This window comes from Polyodon spathula, chromosome 14 (genome assembly GCF_017654505.1).
Source record: "Polyodon spathula isolate WHYD16114869_AA chromosome 14, ASM1765450v1, whole genome shotgun sequence".
Classification (NCBI taxonomy): Eukaryota; Metazoa; Chordata; class Actinopteri; order Acipenseriformes; family Polyodontidae; genus Polyodon; species Polyodon spathula.
Window position 1 is genome coordinate 3,010,549 of NC_054547.1, and position 19,786 is coordinate 3,030,334.

The following is a 19,786-nucleotide window of genomic DNA, read 5'->3' on the forward strand; positions in this document are numbered from 1 at the left end:
GATGGTGAAAGGACTAATAATGTGTTACCACAGTGGCAACCACAAAATATATTGTAAAGAATTCCTAACCAACAGTCAGTAAGTTAGGTGTTTAGATTAGATTCAGAACCAGGATAAATACATTGACTGGGGATATAAATTAGAATGTCGATTTTAGCAATAAAATCAGATATTTCCTAGTGTACAGAACGTTTTTACATTAGCTTTCTTGTTCATTAAACAGAGGTCAAACACTCAGATGACTTTATAAGTGGAGGGGTGGTGGACTGGATGTCGCATGACATAATTTCTCATGATCTCACTTTTTTTTTTAAACTCTAAACTGTCTGCATGTTTAATATGGCCCACATTATTTCATGCTTTATCTCAGAGGACTTCAGTCACAAAATGAACACGTGTTTTCAATTAAATGCAAATGAACTTTCACTTTGGTATTACTTCTATAAAACGTTAAAGGCTTATTAACGTGATACAGTTTCACACCTGATAAATCCTAATCCATTTATTGTGTAAAATGATATCAGACTCAGGCATTATTTAGAATTGTTTGTGTGACATCTCAAAATGTAAAATTAGGATTCCAGTAAACAGTGCGTCAGAACATTCCCTTCTAATTTGGACAGATTATTACTTGACGTTAGACGAGCCGATGAACAATATCACGACGTCCCTCGGGCAGACGGCGGAGCTGCACTGTAAAGTCTCTGGCAATCCCACGCCGGCCATCAGGTGGCTGAAGAACGATGCTCCAGTGGTCCAGGAGCCCCGGAGGATATCCTTCCGAGTCACCAGCTACGGCTCCCGGCTGAGAATCCGGAATCTGGACACCACGGACACCGGCTACTTCCAGTGCGTCGCCAACAACGGCAGGAGGACCGTGTCCACCACCGGGGTGCTCTTTGTCAAGTTCGGTAGGGTATATATTCTATGTGGTTTTTACTAAAAGACAAAAAAAATCTACATTTGCAGTGATTCTGAATTGAGACCGTTGATTTCATCTGCATTCCCTGCTGCTGCTTTAATGTATTTCCTCATTCTAGAATAGCTTGGCAGGTGGTTAGCTTGATCTGCTGTATCATTCTTTAGAGCAGGTACAGTAAAGCCAGCTAAATTGAATGGGCTTTGGTTCCAATTGTTTTAAAAGGACGAATCAGAATTCCAGAACTGTTAAAGCCACATGGGGCTGTGGGGGCCAGCTATGTAATTACACCAGTGTGGCACTCCAATTCAGACTCCGGTCTCCAAAGAATTGTGTAATAAAAATCTGTAAAGCTCTGTGCTTATAAAAGGAACAAAACTTAATGCATGTAAATCATATATATATATATATATATATATATATATATATATATATATATATATAGTTTGGAATATATATAGATATATTCCATATATAGGTACGAAAGATTAACATTTTAATAATTCTGTACAATACCAACGAAGTAAACCAGTAATCCACGTGGTAGTACTGTATATTTGGACAGATTAAACAGGAAGCAATGCAATGAAGTGATTTCACGTACTGCATCATGTTACACCACTGCTGTGGTAAATGTAGACGATGTGAAGGGAATTGCTGATCAAAGGTACCCTGACCCACAGCAGATCAAGGCAAGTACCGTTGTCTGGTGCAATTCTGTACAGTATGTGGTTTGCTCTTGTAACATGTGGAAGGAATCTTGGGGTAATTGTTCCCAGTTGTAATCTTTGTATTCTTTTCAGGTCCACCCCCGACAGCCAGTGCAGGAAAGTCCTCACAGTAAGTCTATTTTCTTTTGCACTCACCTAACGTGGTTCTGAACTGTTAAGGGCCTATTGCATCCCACAGGGGATTCATGAAAATCCCATCATAAATTGTGACAGGCTTAACAGTGTAACCTTAAGCAAGCCAAGAGCAATAGCTTGTATTGTACATCCGTCTATAAATCACCTTGGATAAAGGCATCTGCTACATAACCAAATAAATAATAATAATAAGAAAGAAGAAGAAGAAGAAGAAGAAGAAGAAGAAGAAGAAGAAGAACAATGTCGCACTTCACAGCCAACTCAACGCCATATCAAAGGCTGCAGATTAAAAGCACATTCCAGACACCAGAAAAAAAAATAGCATTGTTTATATTAATGGCCCCTTTCATGCCGTCTGAAACAGTCTGTAGATGTACTCAGCTCCTGAATAACTGTCTGCCGTGAAACAAGAAACTTTTTTTTTGTGATTACTTGAATGCGGTTTGTACAGTATATACAGGGGACTTGTGATTGGTAGACTAGTTGCGCATGGTATAGAATTAAGAAAGAATATCAGTTGAATGTTATCTGAAGAGTAGTCCGGTGCTTAGAAGAAAGAAAGAAAGAAAGAAAGAAAGAAAGAAAGAAAGAAAGAAAGAAAGAAAGAAAGAAAGAAAGAAAGAAAGAAAGTTTCTTATTACCCTGCAACAGGCTGTCTCTGCATGCTTTAATATTGTTGTTGCTTGGCACTACATTGACACATGTTGCACTTCCTTCGGCGGACGAGCACTGTGGATCAAGCAACAATGAAAGCACTGCTGTACTGATGTGACAAGCGTGCACAGCTCGACCAGTGTGCCTTTTCTAACCATGTCCTGCTTGCTTGCTGCAGTTCATTTCAAAGGGCTCTGCAAAACCTGGCTATATATTTGACATCTTAAAGCAGTTTATTGATCTATTACAACACCTCTGGGCAGCCACAGCATACAGCAGTCGTTGGCTTTTATGGCGTGCTAAGGCTTTTTGCCATTTTCCAAGCAGGGTGCCAAACTGCATGGCACTGTTTTAAAACGATGGCATTGTAAGTCAGACTAGTTCATGATTGTTAGGCTGACCTCATTTCAGCATACACTAATAGGAACAGTGTTTCTTTTTTGTTTTTTACATTTGATTTTACCTGGTAAATGGAATCTGTTCACCAGCAGTAGTAGTTGTTTTGCAGTAACGGCACAGGTTATTACTTACATATTACTTTTCCAGCAGGTTATTACTTACATATTACTTTTCCAGCAGGTTATTACTTACATATTACTTTTCCAGCAGGTTATTACTTACATATTACTTTTCCAGCAGGTTATTACTTACATATTACTTTTCCAGCATGTGTACTTTCAGGTGTTTACGAGATTTGTAGGGAATCATTTCAATATAGCTTTCATTAGTTCTTGAATGGCACATACTATTATAAAAGGCTTCACTGAAAGATGTATTATTAAACCTGCTGCCAGTGTATTTTAAATTGAATCTGTTCTGTACCTTAAATCCGGTAATTTTCATTTTCATTTCGGGGCAATTATTAAATAATTACCTGTTTCATAACAGGGCAGACAGCAGTTTTTATTGACTTTAATCTGACTGTAATTTTGTTGGCTATAGTTCACATAATCATCTTTTTAGGTGACTTAGCAGGTTGTCTAGGTAACATAGGTAAAATAAAGGCTTATTTAACATGAAACTGTTTAGTATTTTTATAAATCTGTCAGAGCCTCAGAGCTGAACGCTCCCAGTGCCAAGTTAGTGTTGCCGGACCCTCAGCCCAGGTGTTAGAATTCCCCAGCGCCTCGTAGCTTTCTGTTTAGCTGTTTGATTTTTTGACAGCAATTCGTTTATTATATGGAGGTCCCCCCAACAGTGGTGTATCGTTTAAAGACAGCGCTGGGTCGAATTTTTCGATGCAGCTGTACACAACAAGGAAAGGGTCAGAAGCCATGGGTGACCGCTCCCAAGAAGCTCTAGTAAGGAAAGATTTTATACTGTAGCATATCAAACAGACCCAGGCACAAAGCATAGGCTATAACCAGCGAGGCTGGGAAAACAATGAATACATTCATAGAGGAGAACATGAAAAAAAAACCTTTGGCATACATACATGTGTGTGTGTGTGTGTGTGTGTGTGTGTGTGTGTGTGTGTGTGTGTGTGTGTGTGTGTGTGTGTATATTGACTATAATATATATATATATATAAGATATATATATCTATCTATAGATCATATGAGTCTGTTAATTTTCTTGATTCTGAATGAAAGTATATTTCAAAGTATATGCACATTGAAATCAGCATGTTGTATCATTAGAAATGTGAAATAGCACACCTTAACCCTTTCATTTATAAGGGAACATATGGAAGACGCCCATGCATGATGATCTCATATTTCCTTGTATTTTTCAATATTTCATGTATGAAAGGGATAATACAAATGATCATGTTGGCATGTAGTTTACATGGGGTTTAACAAGTAATCACTACTTTAATCCAGTTTGGAATATTTGGTCTTTGCTTTAGATCATGTTGCATTGTATATTTGTCCTCTAGCACATGCTTCATGCTACTGTCCTCCTAGCATATAAGAATACGCAGTATTGTTTCATAGTAAAGAGCTGTATTCACACAGTGCGTTTTTATGATATTGTGAAATCCTTTGCTGTCAAGTCTAGCACCTCTCAACCAGCCTAATGGTTTTGAGCATTGCCTTGAAGTCGAACTATTCAAGCAACTCATTCATAGGTTCTAATAAATGCAGCATGTTTTTTTTTTTGTCTTTTTTTTTACTTCGTGGGGACCACCTGTTAACATGGTAACTGAATACTGAGCAGAAGAGAACAGTTCTCATCGGAGCTGAACAATGCAGCTCATTGTTCTAAAGAGATGTCAGTCCTACTCTCCGCTCGCTTGCAATGGCTCCCCTCACTCTGCTTTGCTCTTCAGGGTCGGTGTGTTGCTCTTTTCCTGGAATAAATGTTTTTACAGGCTAGTAAAAACACTGAAAAAATGGAAAAAGAAATCACCACTGATCCAAAAATAGCCCTTTTTTAATCAGTGGCAGCAGCACTGGAGGAGAACAGTGCAGTAGCATGGAGCAGAGCCACAAAATCCATACTGCTCACTGACACTCGTGTGACCGCACGTGGAATTCTTTAGCACAGGGCTGAAGAATACACAGGTTTGGCTTGTATGTTTTTCTTGATATTAACGATGTCCTGCCATCCTTTGGGCCATTAGAAATGTTACTAGCACATCATTGACATCCTCCAAGGGAATCTAATGTCATTGGGCAAAACTGAATTGTTTTTTTAAAGACCCTTGTGTTTAAAATGTTACTACCCAGCCAAATAAGCTACTCAATGCATGTATAAATGTCTACCTTTGGTTCTGAACTTCCTTTTAATTTAATTTTCTTGTTATAATGCAGCCCTTGCATTCTTCCAGCTTTTCCTTCTGAACCAGTGTCCACCAATATAAACCAGTCCTTCATCTGCCAATGCAGCAAGCCAAAGAAATGTACACAAATGCATTGAAGTCTCCCTCACTTTACCACCAGCAAGATACTCAATTAGATAACCAATTACAATGCAGAAAACAAGAGCTCAATCTTCGAGACATTATCTTCCATTTTGTTTAGCCCGTAGAACATGTCATTGTTGAACTGAAGATTGCCATCATGTCATTTTGTAGCTTATTGGATTTTGAATGACCCTCGTTGTACTGTCACCCTCTCTATAATGGCTGTAACTGAAAGTCTCCTATCTGGAAGTTCTTGTCACTGATTTTTCTAAGATCTGCTCTTTATAAAGTGCAATACATTTCAAAGCTGTTTGTAATGCAATATTTTCTACAGTTGGCATAGATTAATGTTATTATTGCTGTATTGTCACGGTTGTTTAGTTTTGCTGAAGTCTGTATGAAAAATGACTCATGGACAGCCTTTCACGCAGTGCAGAAAAGCAATTAGAAAATGTTTAGAGTTTTTTCCCCGTTATTATTCCTAAAGCATCATAAGAGATGAGTTTACGCTGACGAAGACCAGGCTGCTGTCAAGTCGCAGGTGATGCCTGCCCTCCAGCCACAGAAGCAGGACAAATCTCTCGGGATAAAGCATGCAAACACTGGTACTGTTTGAGTGAAAAGATAGTAAGACTACTCACTCTAAACGACTCCTTGTATGTTTAAATTACATCTCCTATTATCCTACTAGAACCTATAAATGAACATCGACCAAACCAATGAACAGTCTTCCAACAACATTGTAGCCAGAATATGACTCATCTAAGACCTGCATAATCATATGTTACAGATAGATAGATAGATAGATAGAGAGATAGATGTTTTATTGTTAGATATTTAATTTTTTTTCAACCTTATAAAGTACACATTTTGTCATTGCACCCAGAATAATTATTCTGAACATATTAAATAATAATAAGCTATCAATTACTTACCAACCATCATACAATTGGGAGGAAATTGTGGTTGTGTAAATACCACAGCATGCTCTTCCTTATGTCTCAAAGTTACTTCATTGTTGGCATTGGGGCTCAGGTCCATAGGCTGCGTGCAACAGGCATTACATCATTTATGATGTAATGCCTGTTGCACGCAGCAATAGCAATAGCGTCGTGGAGCTGGCTCTATGTGTGGATTCCATTCGGGAAAGCCAGTCGTGGAGCTGGCTATGTGTGTGGATTCCATTCGGGAAAGCCAGTCGTGGAGCTGGCTATGTGTGTGGATTCCATTCGGGAAAGCCAGTCGTGGAGCTGGCTATGTGTGTGGATTCCATTCGGGAAAGCCAGTCGTGGAGCTGGCTATGTGTGTGGATTCCATTCGGGGAGGCCAGTCGTGGCGCTGGCTCTTTGTTTGCGTGTGGATTCTAACCCAGGTGTACCTCATATCAATCATCTGACATGATTCCATTTCAAACCAAACAAACGTTGTTGCTTCAGTACGACCTTTAGCGTCAGCCAAATGATTCCACTCACATTTCAGAGCAATTTTCAACAAATTGCAAAGGTTGTACTGGCTCGTTTGTACACGCTTATCAAGGACTCTGAATGAAATATGAACTACATGAACTCTTTGGTTCTTTTAAATGCTTTCACAGTTGCTGCACTGGGGGGCTGGTTAGCTCCATAAATCTGATGGGCGCAGTGGTTAATGTCAGAGCAGCTGGTCTCCCTCAAGGTCTGGACATCGTGATACCAAAAACCAAGGCAAGCCTGGAATGAGCTTTAACTCCACGCCTTGGCTTTCTGATGTTTGTCGTTTGTTGTCAGGCTGATAAATCTGTTTTCTTCTTGACTTCTTCAATTACTACCTGCTGAGGGTCATGCTGTGACCTGTCTTTCATCTACTCCTCCAGGGATTACATCCCTCCAGATCAGAGGCCTGTTTGCACAGCTAGACCTTGGTTTGGGTGTTTGCGCCTAAGTAGGGGGCATGTTTGCTTCTGAGCTAAAGATTTACATAGGAGAATAAGAAGAAGAGTCTGCTCAGCCCAACAAAGGCTTGTCCCATATTGTATTTCTTGAACTACCAGGGTGAGCTATTCCACACACGTAAAGGAAAAGGTTCCTTGCTAATTTGTTTTGTTTCTCAGCTTTTTGTCCCAGTCTTGCCCTATTCTTTGCTCTGTTTGGGTTAGACCTGGTTCACCTGGTTATCTATACAACTTTTGTGTAATGCTGTGACTCAACTTTCTAGGCAGGGTTTCACTAGGGCATTACAGTAATGAATCTTCTATTGATGTACACTACCAGTGGCTTTTTTAATTATTTGCCTCCCTGTTCGGCATCCCCCAGCTTGGTCTACGGGAACTCTACTGTTGTTAAGGTCTGACTCACAGAGGAGGTGTAGTGTCCTACTTGGCTTTCCATAGCGCCAGACAGAGAAGCTTTCCATCCTCCTGCCGCTATTAGCAGGGACTGTTTCCTGCTGCACATTGGTTTGTGTTGAACCCTACATATCTGTCCCCCTGACAGCAGAAAGCCTTCAGTCTTGGTTCAGCGTGCCAGCCCTGGACGTTATCAGCTATTTATATGCATCTGATTTCTGGAGACCAAGGCCTCAGTTAATCCACACAGGATTAATGAGCTGGCCTTGTTTTAGATTGTGGTGAATGGTACCACATTGAGAAAAAAAGGCAATGTGATCTTGCATTTTTTTAAATGTTACAGCCCCAGAAGATTCTTGTGTTGAGTCTGGATGCTTCTCAGAGGCACCGGTGTATTGTGATTGGGAGTAATTAACCTTTTCAGAGCCAATCTGGAGGTAACTTTTCAGTCAGCCCCACTCAGAACGCTATTTTAACGGTTTCTTCATGCAACTGTGTTTTTTCTGGGTACTTTTCTGACGTTTGTTTGAACCCTCTCTGAACGTTTGCCTTTGTTTCAAAATGGGGTCCTTTGAGCCTCACGCACACAACTCTGTTCTGTTACCAGAGTTAAGGAGTTAATCAGTTAGATTTTGAATCAGCACTGGTTACATGTTACAGGAAATACCTGCACATCTGATATTAAGTTAAGTACCAGTATTAGTTTTATTTTTCTTTCTCAAATAATAGTTTGACCTTAAGACCTAGCCGAAATGTTTGTCAGCTGTTTTGTTGGAGCTTTTTACCATTTGGGCATGGCACGTTATCCTAATGGTTCTGTTTTTGGTGACACTATTTTTGTTTTAACCCGGAGATACTTAGTTTATGTTTTGCATTGTTTTCTAGTGTGCGTAAAAGACAGCTCTCACAAACAGCCTAACCTGAAGCTACAGTGATGGCTCTGTGTACATCTGACTGCATTAAATTATACATTTCAGCTAGCGATCTAATATGCCAGAGCTCCACGTCTAACTGACAGCTAGAGTCAGAACATGGGAGACACTGACTATCAGATCCTCAGTAAACAGACAGCCCCTCTCTCTCCATCTCTCCATGAGAGTGGAGCTGTGCAGTCTATGGGAAGCTTGGCTCTCTCAAAGTGAAGATTATTATTCCTGTGTAACGTGATGATCCTTTTCATCATTGTCCACTAATAGGAGCTTCAGAACGACCCACTTTCCTAAAGCTAACTGTGGTCTCGGGTCATTACATGTCATTGCCTGGCATGATTATATAGTGCCTGTTTGTTATTTTGTGATTGTTAAGGAAATGCCATTATTGAGGAGCTTACATTAACAGTGAAAATGCTTTCCATGGAGTCTCAGCAGGCTTGGGAAAATGAAGCTGATTGTATCAGAGAGAAGCAACCATAACATTCCTGAGCAGTTTCACAGAGCACAGAACACGTGGAGCAAAATGCAAAAAAGAGAGAAAGATAAAAGCTGAGAGTAAGAGCATTGGACAGATATGGAGCATATTGTTTTAAATTTGGGGATTTGAAACTTTTAAGTTGAAAATATTGGCTTTTGAGCTGACTGGAGTCCCGCAGCCAAGCCATAAAAAAGACATGTCAGGCTTTGACGATTGCTTTTGTTTGACACAGAGAAATTCTTATGGTTTGCATTACTTTTAGATTAATATCAGTAGGGACTTGCCTGTTATTATTTAGTTAACTTGTTTACATAAGGGTTGGATTTGCTCAAACTGTATTTTCTTTAGATCATTTTACAGCAAAGGGTAATCCTCCGGGATTTCATCAGTGGTTATTCAGGGATGCAGGGAGACACATTTCTAAATCATGAGTGTATGAACCCATAGCACAGTAGAGCAAAGCAAAGGACATCTGTAGTGAAAGAAGGGTAAAGCAAGGAAACGTGGTACACAGGGTCACTGGTAGTATTGTAAGTGACTAGGACAAGCACAGGGGAAAGTTAGGCAAACTACCATGTCAGTTTCCCTTGGGAAACTTTTGTAAGGGTTATATCAAAGAACTGTCCTTTGTACCATTTTAGTTCAACTTTTGGGAACCCCTTTGAAAACACATTCCCATTAGGACATTTTGACCTGGATCCTGTATTTGTTTTTAAGCTTCTTTTTTCGGGTACGTCAAAGGGGAATAAAGTGGAGAATAACTTAGTCGACACTCCTCACAACGATGATTATGTCTCATGTACTATCAAACGGGGGGGGGGGGGGGGGGGGTAACAAGACTAATATTCCCTGATTGATAAATGGAGGAAAGTTTATAACCCATGAGAGACAAAGTATTACCTTTGGGGAATCTAATCCATTATCGTTGACTTCCATGCACTCAGAGTTGGCATATCCATAGTGTGCGTGTCAGAAGAGGTCTTGTTGCTTTAGAGTGGGAGGGACAGAAGCCTTCTCAGGGGACACTTTGGCCACGTGTTTACTGTAGACTACAGACAGAGTCAAGCAGGCCAATGTTTCTGCTAATGCCTCCCTCTGCCTGTCTTCATGCTCGGCTTTGTTGGTGAAACCCATAGTAATGTAAGGCCTCAGTGGCGATGCATTGAATTGGAAAAGGATTTAATGTTTCAAGATGCGTAGCCGTTCAAGGCAGAAATATCAAGTCTTCTTTAAATAATATTGAAGACTGTCTGAAAAGCAAGCATAGCTCCTAATCATTTAACTGCCTGGCTGCAGGGCTAGTGTTAGTCTTAAGACACATTTAAAGCTTTTAGGGTAACACTTTACATAAAATGTCTCTAATTACTTTGTATTTCCATAGTAGCCAATTAGTAAATACATGTGTACTTGCACATAATTGCAATGTTATTAGGCATAGTTACAATGTACCTAATGTGTAAATATTTTGCACGATATATGTAAGTACACAATTGTATCAGAAAAGGGTATTGTGGAAAAAGATTTATACATTAAGTACATTGTAATTATGCCTAATAAGTAACTAAGTAACTACTATGTAAATACACAGTAATTATAGACACCTAATGTAAAGTGTTACAGCTGATTGCTTCTTTGTAAAACCTTGTAGTGACTGATAAACAGCTTATGCCCACCTTAAATACTGCCTTGATTTTTTTCGTTCATTTCTCATTTAAAAAAATAAAATCAGACCAATGTTACATCATGATGACACTATGATGATGCTCTTCTACCTTCCTTGTCTGGTAACTCTAGACTTTGAAGTCATTGAGTCGGAGCCCCCTTTTATCAAAGCGGAATGGGAACGCGAGGTGGTGAATTCCTGCTGAGCCCCAGTGCTCCCTGACATTTCCATAACGATAAGCATATGACATGCATTTTTCCCCAGCGAAGAACTCATAAATCTGCCATGGTTTATCCTGAGTCCATTAACTATCATAAGTGCTCACAGCTGCTGCTTCTTTTGCAGAGCCTGTGTACAAATGGAAGGGTAGCGTCTTTATTGATCAGCCTCGGAAAGGCTGGGGAACCTCTTGGGTTGCGTTTCTGACCCCTGCTGCGGGGCTGTGGGTATCATCCTTGTGAGGTCGTTCCTCTTGCAAAGATCAGTCCGCAGATGTCTGCAGGAATTCATGCAGGAATTTGGAGATGCACATTCAAATCCCTATGAATGATGAAAGTACTGCAGGAACTAAACCGAAGAGTCAAGTATGTGTGCGTGAGTCAACCAGCAGCACCATGAGGCTATGAAAGAAACTCCCTTACTGCCGCCCGGGTTACTTTTGCTGCCTGAAGCTGCTCAGAGAAGCTCTGCCACACTGAGGGCTAAACTCATGAGTGAGCCGTATTAAGCAACAAAGTGTAGCCGCAATGCGAAATCCCTCACCAGCTCTGAGCCACGCAATAGAAGATCAGTACAGTTTTCTCAAGAGATTGTGTAGCCTTCAAGTAAACATTAACGCTATGAAAATAACACTCAAATCTCATCTCATGTTACCTGTACACTTTGGCTAATCAAGCTCGTAGTAAAACCTGGAATGGGTGAAACTGCTATGCAATGGGCATCTTATTTGCATGCCTGATTTAGTGCTGCTAAGTGGTATTCACACAGCAATGTTTGTTTTTGTAAGTGACGTAAGGGTGTGGGAAGTAATCACACATGGCAAAGTGATTTTATACATAAAAGTAAGATAGGCAGGACTGTAATAAAACGTGATGGTGCTACTCTGGATTTAAAACTGCTTCTGAGTTCGTCACTAAATAAATCTTGTTTTGAAGATACGCTTGGTATGCAGCCTCCCAGTGGTACAGGGCTGAGCATATGTTTAAGAATCTTGCTGTTTCATTTCGATCCTGTATCGTTTTACCAGGAGTGTGACCACTGCCATTCATAACTCATGCCCTGTGCTTGTGATTCCCACCTCTGTCCATGCAGCTGTGGAGGAGAGGAGAGGAGGGGAAACAGAGAGCCTGACGCCTAATTGACCTGTAGAGAACTTCCAGCTCAATGTATCACATGAATCATTTCAGTGTAACGTTCTGCAGTCAATCCATTATGGAGATACATGAAGAGAATGTGAGAGCAGGTGACAGAAGCCCTTCTTCCACAGTGTAGAAAAAAAGGAATCTGTGCTGCACTGTGTTTACCTATCCTTCTACACAGCTGAAGAAGAGCTTCTGTCCGAAACATTCTGAAATAAATGATTTTGTAATCATTTAAACCTCATTTTATTCATTTTTGTACACTGCCGCCTTTCATGTAGTCCTAAGATTTTTACTAGGTTCCTTCCAATAGTGTGACCTCGATAAACGAGTCTGTCGTTTCTTACACCCAGTATATCTGCAATGAAGTTCAAAGCGAGAGCTACACCTCCTATTTTAAACATTGCTTTGATTTGTCAGGTGTGCCTGAAATATGCTGCTTTGTAGTTTGTTTCTTCACCCCAAACTTCTAAAAAGATTTCATTCCAATATAGCTGAGGGATCTGGAAAACACATTTACAGCGAAACACAACAGAATGACTCATGTTCTCTTCATAGAGACACAACCTGCAGTTTCACAGCAGAGAGCCACACATCCCAGCCATTCGGTTGGCTTGGTCTGTCTGCTATGAACGACCCTTTTGACCCCTGAAGTGCAAGCTGTTAAACGGTGTCAGAGTGGTGAAATACCCCTCGGGCAGGCATTGACGGGGGTACTCTGCTCACTGTACCCTGTAGGGTGGAAACAGCACAACCTTCTTTAAACTCCCCTAATGAAAAAGACAAAATACATTAAAGATATGGTGCTTTTCACAGCTGGATTTATTTTTTTCCTCTCTGTGCCATAGAGACTGGCGTCAGTACGTCATAATAATAATACACACATCTGCTTCTTATCTCTTCCCTCGTACCGAAGAGAGGCCTGGACCGTGAGGTCACTGTGCTTATTAAAATGGACAGCTCTGAATCCCGCTCACCCTGTTAGTCTTGGCTTAACCAACAGCGGTCTTTCAGCCTGGATAAAGGATGCCATTTATGTCACGCGTTTCCTTATATGCAATACTAGAAGAATTATACTATTTTGTACAAAGTAACTTAACTTAAGTAACTGTTTTTATGCTTTCATAAATGTCAATATACATGTATAGGTCAGGAATAATGGTGCTTAGAATTTGAAAAACTATATTTTGACATTGCAACTTTTTTTTTTTTTTTAAACGTGTAAAAAAAAGCCACTCAATTTGTCTTCCAAACAAAATATTGTATTTCACAAATGTCCACAAATGTTATTTTCTTAATTATAACGTAACAAATCTTTTAATTCCTGGCAAGCATTTTTATTACTGCTACAGGTAGTCCTCAATATGTGCAGAGAAAAAAGGACTGCCCTCTAGTGGACTCCTGCTTTAGTTTTAGAAACATTTTTAATCATGTTGAAGTTGCACAATTTTGAGTCATTAAGCTACAAATTTCCAAGATGATTTACTGGTGCATGCACATTATCTCAATCTGTTGCAGCACCATGTATTTTAGAATAACTAAAACACATCAGCCCTTGAACTAAAATAATGCTGCTGCTGTTTAACTCAAAATATGCATTCTCACCAGAAAAGTCCTAATTACAGCAGGGCACTGTTTATATTTCAACACGATTGGGAACGTGTGAACAGCTGTATTACGAGACCCTAGGTTGATCTGAAATGAGGCAGTGGCCAGTGCAAAGGCACAGCTGCTGCAGCTGCAGTCAGGCATGACTTTCAAGTGTGGAGACCTGGGGAGAGGAGGACACAGCCCATTGACTGGCTTGTAATGGGGTTTCCTTTTCACAGGGATGAGTATGAAGAGGACGGCTTCTGCCAGCCCTACAGGGGGATCGCCTGCGCCAGGTTCATTGGGAACCGTAGCATCTACGTGGACTCACTGCAAATGCAAGGGGTGATCGAAAATCAAATAACAGGTGAGGGATTTATTAAGGTGAAACATTCAGAGGCAAGCTTGAGGGAAATTGACAGGGTAGTGTCACGAACAAGCTGTTAACGTTAGGCAGAGAGACTCAGAACACAGACAGCTGCAGTGCAGCGCTGTTGTACATGTTTAATAATAAATAAACAAAACAGCAGAGGCACGGTGGCCAAAACAAACAGTTAAACAAAACAATACAAACACTTTAAATATACTGTGTGGCTTTAAGCCGAGCTGCCACTCTACTCCCCTAAACACCACTACAACCACCACAAACTCTGACTCTCCTCTCGCCTTTTCCGACATGAATTCACCAGCATCATCTCCTGTGATCACCCTGTTTATACACCTCTATTTAAACACCACTACAAACCCTGACTCTCCTCTCACCTTCTCCAACATGAATTCCAGTCTCATTCCCACATGTTTTGACGGTAGGAATTTAACCCCCTCCCTGCCATCCCAATATTCCCCACACCAGCACACACACACACACCTGTGCACCGGCAGGGCTTCCCCTGATATCCTGATGTGTTTGGTTCTATAAAAAGTTGTTTTAAATGAATGTTTTTTTTTTTTTTTTTTGGTTTTTTTTTTTTCGTAAATTACAGACTTAAAAAAAATAAACCTGAATATTATCTAAAATGTGTGAACAACATGCACTGGTTCATTGCTTTGTGTTTACCTCGGCAGCTGCATTCACGATGATAGGCACCTCCAATCACTTGTCAGACAGGTGCTCTCAGTTCGCCATCCCCTCGCTCTGCAACTTCGCATTCCCCTTCTGCGACGAGACCTCGTCCTCTCCGAAGCCCAGGGACCTTTGCAGAGACGAGTGTGAGATCTTAGAGAACGATCTCTGCAGGACTGAGTACATCATCGCCAGATCCAACCCTATCATCCTGATGAGACTGAAACTGCCCAACTGTGAGGACCTGCCCCAGCCGGATAGCCCCGAGGCAGCCAACTGTATGAGAATAGGGATTCCCATGGCAGAGCCCATCAACAAGAGTAAGAGAGTGCTGCTGGGGCCAGTATTTACCACACTCAAACATGCTTGCTGTTATAATGTTTGTGTAATGTGTCATTACCAATCAAATTAAAAGTAAGGGGGTAGCATTACCCAGAATTTTTTCTTTTGAGGTAGGGGAATTTTATTCTGTATTCAACTAAATTGATTCTTATTACTTAATCGTTTTTGTTATGTAACAATGCATCCTTCATCACGTGGCTTGTGATTCTCAATTTCAGATCACAAGTGCTTCAACAACACTGGCGTGGATTACCGCGGAACAGTCAGCGTGACCAAATCAGGACTGCAGTGCCAGCCGTGGAACTCCCAGTACCCCCACAGCCACGCCTACCTGGCAGTGCGCTACCCAGAGCTGAATGGGGGGCACTCCTACTGCAGGAACCCAGGCAACCACAAGGAGGCGCCCTGGTGCTTCACCCTGGAAGAGGCGGTCAAAATGGAGCTATGCGACATCCCTGCGTGTGGTGAGAGGCCTTTCGTTTGATTCATTTATATATTTTTGGGGGGTCGAATGTCGCCTAGAATTAAGCAAAGTGGTGGTTCTGGCAGGGAATTCACTTTAACCTTTGATTAAATCATATAAACATCAAGCATATTTTAGGCATTTCCAATACCAGAACAAATCGTCAGTCGAATAGCTAGTTTCTTACTTGTCCTTTGATAAACAATACGTCCAATGATGGTCAAGGAAAGGATTTATATCCTACCTCAATCCATTACATCCCCGCTGTGTGCCAGAGACCGCCTCCTCCTCCCCAGCCTCCACCTGCTTTTTGCTTTTGTCTAACGGGGAAGGGTACCTTTCCTTCTCCCCTGCACATGGCTTCCCAACGGTCAGCCTCTTGAAAGGCAAGGCCAAAGGCCAAAGAATGAGGTGTAAAAATATCAAGTAGTGTTGTCTTGTCTGTTTTAATAAGTAACCTATCGCATGAGTTTCCTGGCTGAATCCGTTTTTTTTTTTTCTTGTATTATTTAAAATTATGTCTGTTCTTTTTTATTCATTTATTTAGACTTCAAGGAGAGCAACAACAAAATGGAAATCCTGTATATTCTGGTGCCGAGTGTGGCCATCCCCCTGGCGATTGCTCTCCTGTTCTTCTTCATCTGTGTCTGCCGCAACAATCAAAAGTCGTCCACCCCTCCCGCTCAGAGTCAGCCCAAGCCCGTCCGAGGGCAGAATGTGGAGATGTCAATGCTCAACGCCTATAAGCCAAAGGTAATGAACCATGTTTATACAGTAAATCAGCACCACGCAATAAGTCAGTCATTATACTCCATTGTCTGATCACTGAAGCTTTTTACTGGACTGAGAAGTTTCTCTGGTTGGCACAAACACAGTTACAGGTAATTGACAGGCTCACCCCTTCTCAAAAGGAGAGTAACACAGGGATGGAATGAAAGATATATGCTCTGTTCTACTGTACGAAGATGTTTTATAATAAACTGGCCTTTGTCTCATATCGTAAAAGAACAACTTGTACCGTGGACGGGAGCTCCCAGGGGGCGGCGCACAATTGGCAGAGTGCCGCCTGGTGGGGGAGAGCTTAGGGCACCTGCGAGCTTGCCTGTAAGCTGCCCAGAGCTGCGTTGTCCTCCAACTCTGTAGCTCTGGGCTGGCTGCGTGGTGGGCCTGCAGAGTGAAAAGAAGCGGTTGGCTGACAACACATGCTTCGGAGGACAGCGTGTGTTCGTCTTCGCTACTCCCAAGTCAGCGTAGAGGTGGTAGCGGTGAGCTGAGCCTAAATACAATTGGGCATTGCAAATTGGGAGAAAAACAGGGTAAACATTAATTGGCGAGTACCATTTGAGGTCAAACAGCTTTGAAATGATTCAATGAATCATTAAGAACTGTAACATTATTATACTGTATTTAATTGTTTTCACTGTCTGTGAATTCAGACATGTCTGTTTGCAGTATATTTATGCAATACATCCTATTTAGAGATTTGAAAAAAAAAAACACAACAAAAAAAAAAAAAAAAAAAACACGGCAGCACATGGAAGCAATTTGACAAAAGCCCATGAACTGCAGTGCAGTTTATTTTGCATTCTTCTTGTACAATACAGAATTCCTGCTTTGGCTAAAGAACCAAACCACCACAAAACCTGTGGTATTTCCACTTCTGAAGTATCATTATCAACGACTTTCCAACTTTCCAAGACAAACAACATGGAATTTGTTCTTAATCATATCCAAGCAGCGTCATCATGTTATATTAAAAGCTGTGCAAGGCTGGTTTGAATCAAGAAGGTAGTTTAGCTTCTTGTGTGGCCGTGCTTGTGAGCGGAGCTCTGTTTTAGTTGAGATCGCTATCAGTTTGCAGCCTCAGCACACGGGGCCTGGGAAGAAGCTTTGTATTGCTGCTGCAACTCTGAGCAGAACACCAAGGAACTAAAAGAGTGTATTTTCAATAAACACTCTTGTAAAAATGTACCGTGATATTGTAGCGGCGTGGATGAGAGTACATGGAAACAGCGTGTAAAAAAGCGAGTGAAGTTCACACAGGACTGAAACTGACGACAGACTATCCCAACCAGGCAACTGCTCCATTTAAATACAGTCTTAGTCAATCTGTCTTAGTCAAATATAAACAAAGTAAGATATTTATGTAAATCAAGCATAACACCGACCATCACACACACGCACACACATGCACACACACACGCACACACACACACTCACACACACACACACACACACACACACACACACACACACACACACACAAGACAACCAATGATAACTATTTACAAGGTCCAATGTCACCTTGGTTCCTTCCAGCGACTTTATGAAGATGTACAGGAATTATTTAGTTAGCTTCATCTATTTTAAACCCCGGACATGGTCCCAATAACACACACTCATGCATACTGTAAATATACATATGCATACAGGACCTGCATTCAATCCAAAACACAAACAAACTAAAGCTGACTTTGCCAATGCAATGTTTAGATGTAATGGTGTTGTTGAATCACAGTCCATGTGCATGACATCTCAAATTAGTGTTGTTTACTTTCAGGCCATTGCAAGCATCGCAAGCACATATGCTTCGACATGAACTAGGGGCCCCTGTGTTGACCTGGCTGTGAAATTAACCAAATTCTTCACTTTTCTTCTATCTGTCGGCCACTGTATCCAATTTCTCAAAAGGATTTATTGTACAGCATTTGAACTGAAGCATTCTAATGTCACCATTGTACCAGACAGGGTAAAACTATCATTCCACTAAAGGCAGTCAGGTCTGTGAGACAGTCTCAGACTAGGCTCAGCTGGGTCGTGACTGGAACTGCGCTGTTCATTTAGGAGCTAAAAAAGGTGAAAGGTGAAAAAAATGTCTGGAAAAGAAAAAAAATGGAACAGCTTGACTTCATGCTGTTGTGTAATTTTACACTGTAAATATTGTCTCAGTGTCAGTAACAAGACAGAGATAGAAGCAGGGCTGGGTTATTTTCCACCATACTGAGTTTATCTTGGATAGCAGCCCTGGACACTCTTCAGAAACAATTTGCACTGCAGTACAGCATGCAATTGTCAAACAAAAAACTTCACAGATTTATGGTCCCCAAACATGGAGCATCCTTTTCCTCCCTAACATTTGTGGGCTTGTTTTCTGTTGTCTCTGCGAACAAGCAGAATCCTGTTCTGGGTCACTGGGGGTTCATCGGCTTATGAAAGTTTATCATCAACCGACTAAGCTTTGGCCCAGAGGATTGTCTAATGTAAAACATCTGTCCTCTAATAATAAAGCAGATTTCCTTCTGCTTCCCTGCAGACTGTGGCTTCTGTCAGGAATTTCATTTTGTATTACCATGATTTTATCTTCTCCAGTCCCTATTACTGTAAATGTTTGCCATGGTAAATTTGGTCATTTTCCACTTTACTGTGCCTTTTCTATGTATCACCACATCATTTGGCATGATAAACTAAACTTTCACACTGTACTTTGGTATACTTCTCCAAACGCTTATAAGGCTTATCTAAGATCACATGTGTTAAATGGTTGGAGGCATACTTGGAGTTTGTTCCAGGGATCATTATGCATGAATGATCCTACTTATCTCTGCACCCTCCTCCCACTGAATAACCCTAATATGGGCTGCAAGATGAAAGCGGCATCTATACAACTCATGCAGTATGTTGATCAAATTCTGTTTGTATTTAATGGGTCAGAACCAATTGAGTCACAGCCTCTGCCAGTTAGGTGTAGGTTCATAAGATGAATCTTTTTCTCATACCGAACCTTCAGAGTAAAAGATGTATTTTGCAAGCTGCCCTGTTTCAGCTCTGAAAGCCTTGAGATCCCCATTTCAGTTCAGTTCAGACAATCTGAACACTTCACTAATTTAATCTTTACAAAAAAAAAAAAAAAATCCCGCTGATATTTTTACAAAGCGATTGGCGCCACCTGTTGGTTCCATATTGTAACAGTTTCTTTAAAGAGGAGCTGTTGTTACGGATCTTCTCTCGGTTGTTGCAAGCACAGTGAGAGATTTCAGGGCTGAAAGTAATGATTAACTACCGTTATTTCTCCTATTCTTAGGCGGCAGTTTTCCCAGTAACAAGATGACTTTGTGGTGACGTCAGGCCAGGAAATAGACAGACAGCAGTGCTGGGATATGAAATGCGCTGATACGATGATTTAATACAAAATAAAAAGATTTAACAAAACACAAAACACTGAACACCACAAACGGCACGTTGGCAAAAACAAACACACAAACAAACAGTGGACGAACCCAAACAAAT

At 41.0% G+C, this 19,786-nt stretch overlaps 1 protein-coding gene across 1 annotated transcript in view; it reads left to right on the forward strand.

Annotated features, from left to right (window-relative positions):
• Positions 1-19,786, forward strand: part of LOC121326446 (inactive tyrosine-protein kinase transmembrane receptor ROR1-like) — an 82,135-nt gene that overhangs the window by 60,544 nt on the left and 1,805 nt on the right. The window contains exons 3-8 of the mRNA XM_041269711.1: positions 624-911; positions 1,723-1,759; positions 13,871-13,998; positions 14,697-15,014; positions 15,255-15,500; positions 16,047-16,252. Coding sequence (XP_041125645.1) covers positions 624-911; positions 1,723-1,759; positions 13,871-13,998; positions 14,697-15,014; positions 15,255-15,500; positions 16,047-16,252 — 1,223 coding nt within the window. The remainder of the gene's footprint in view (positions 1-623; positions 912-1,722; positions 1,760-13,870; positions 13,999-14,696; positions 15,015-15,254; positions 15,501-16,046; positions 16,253-19,786) is intronic.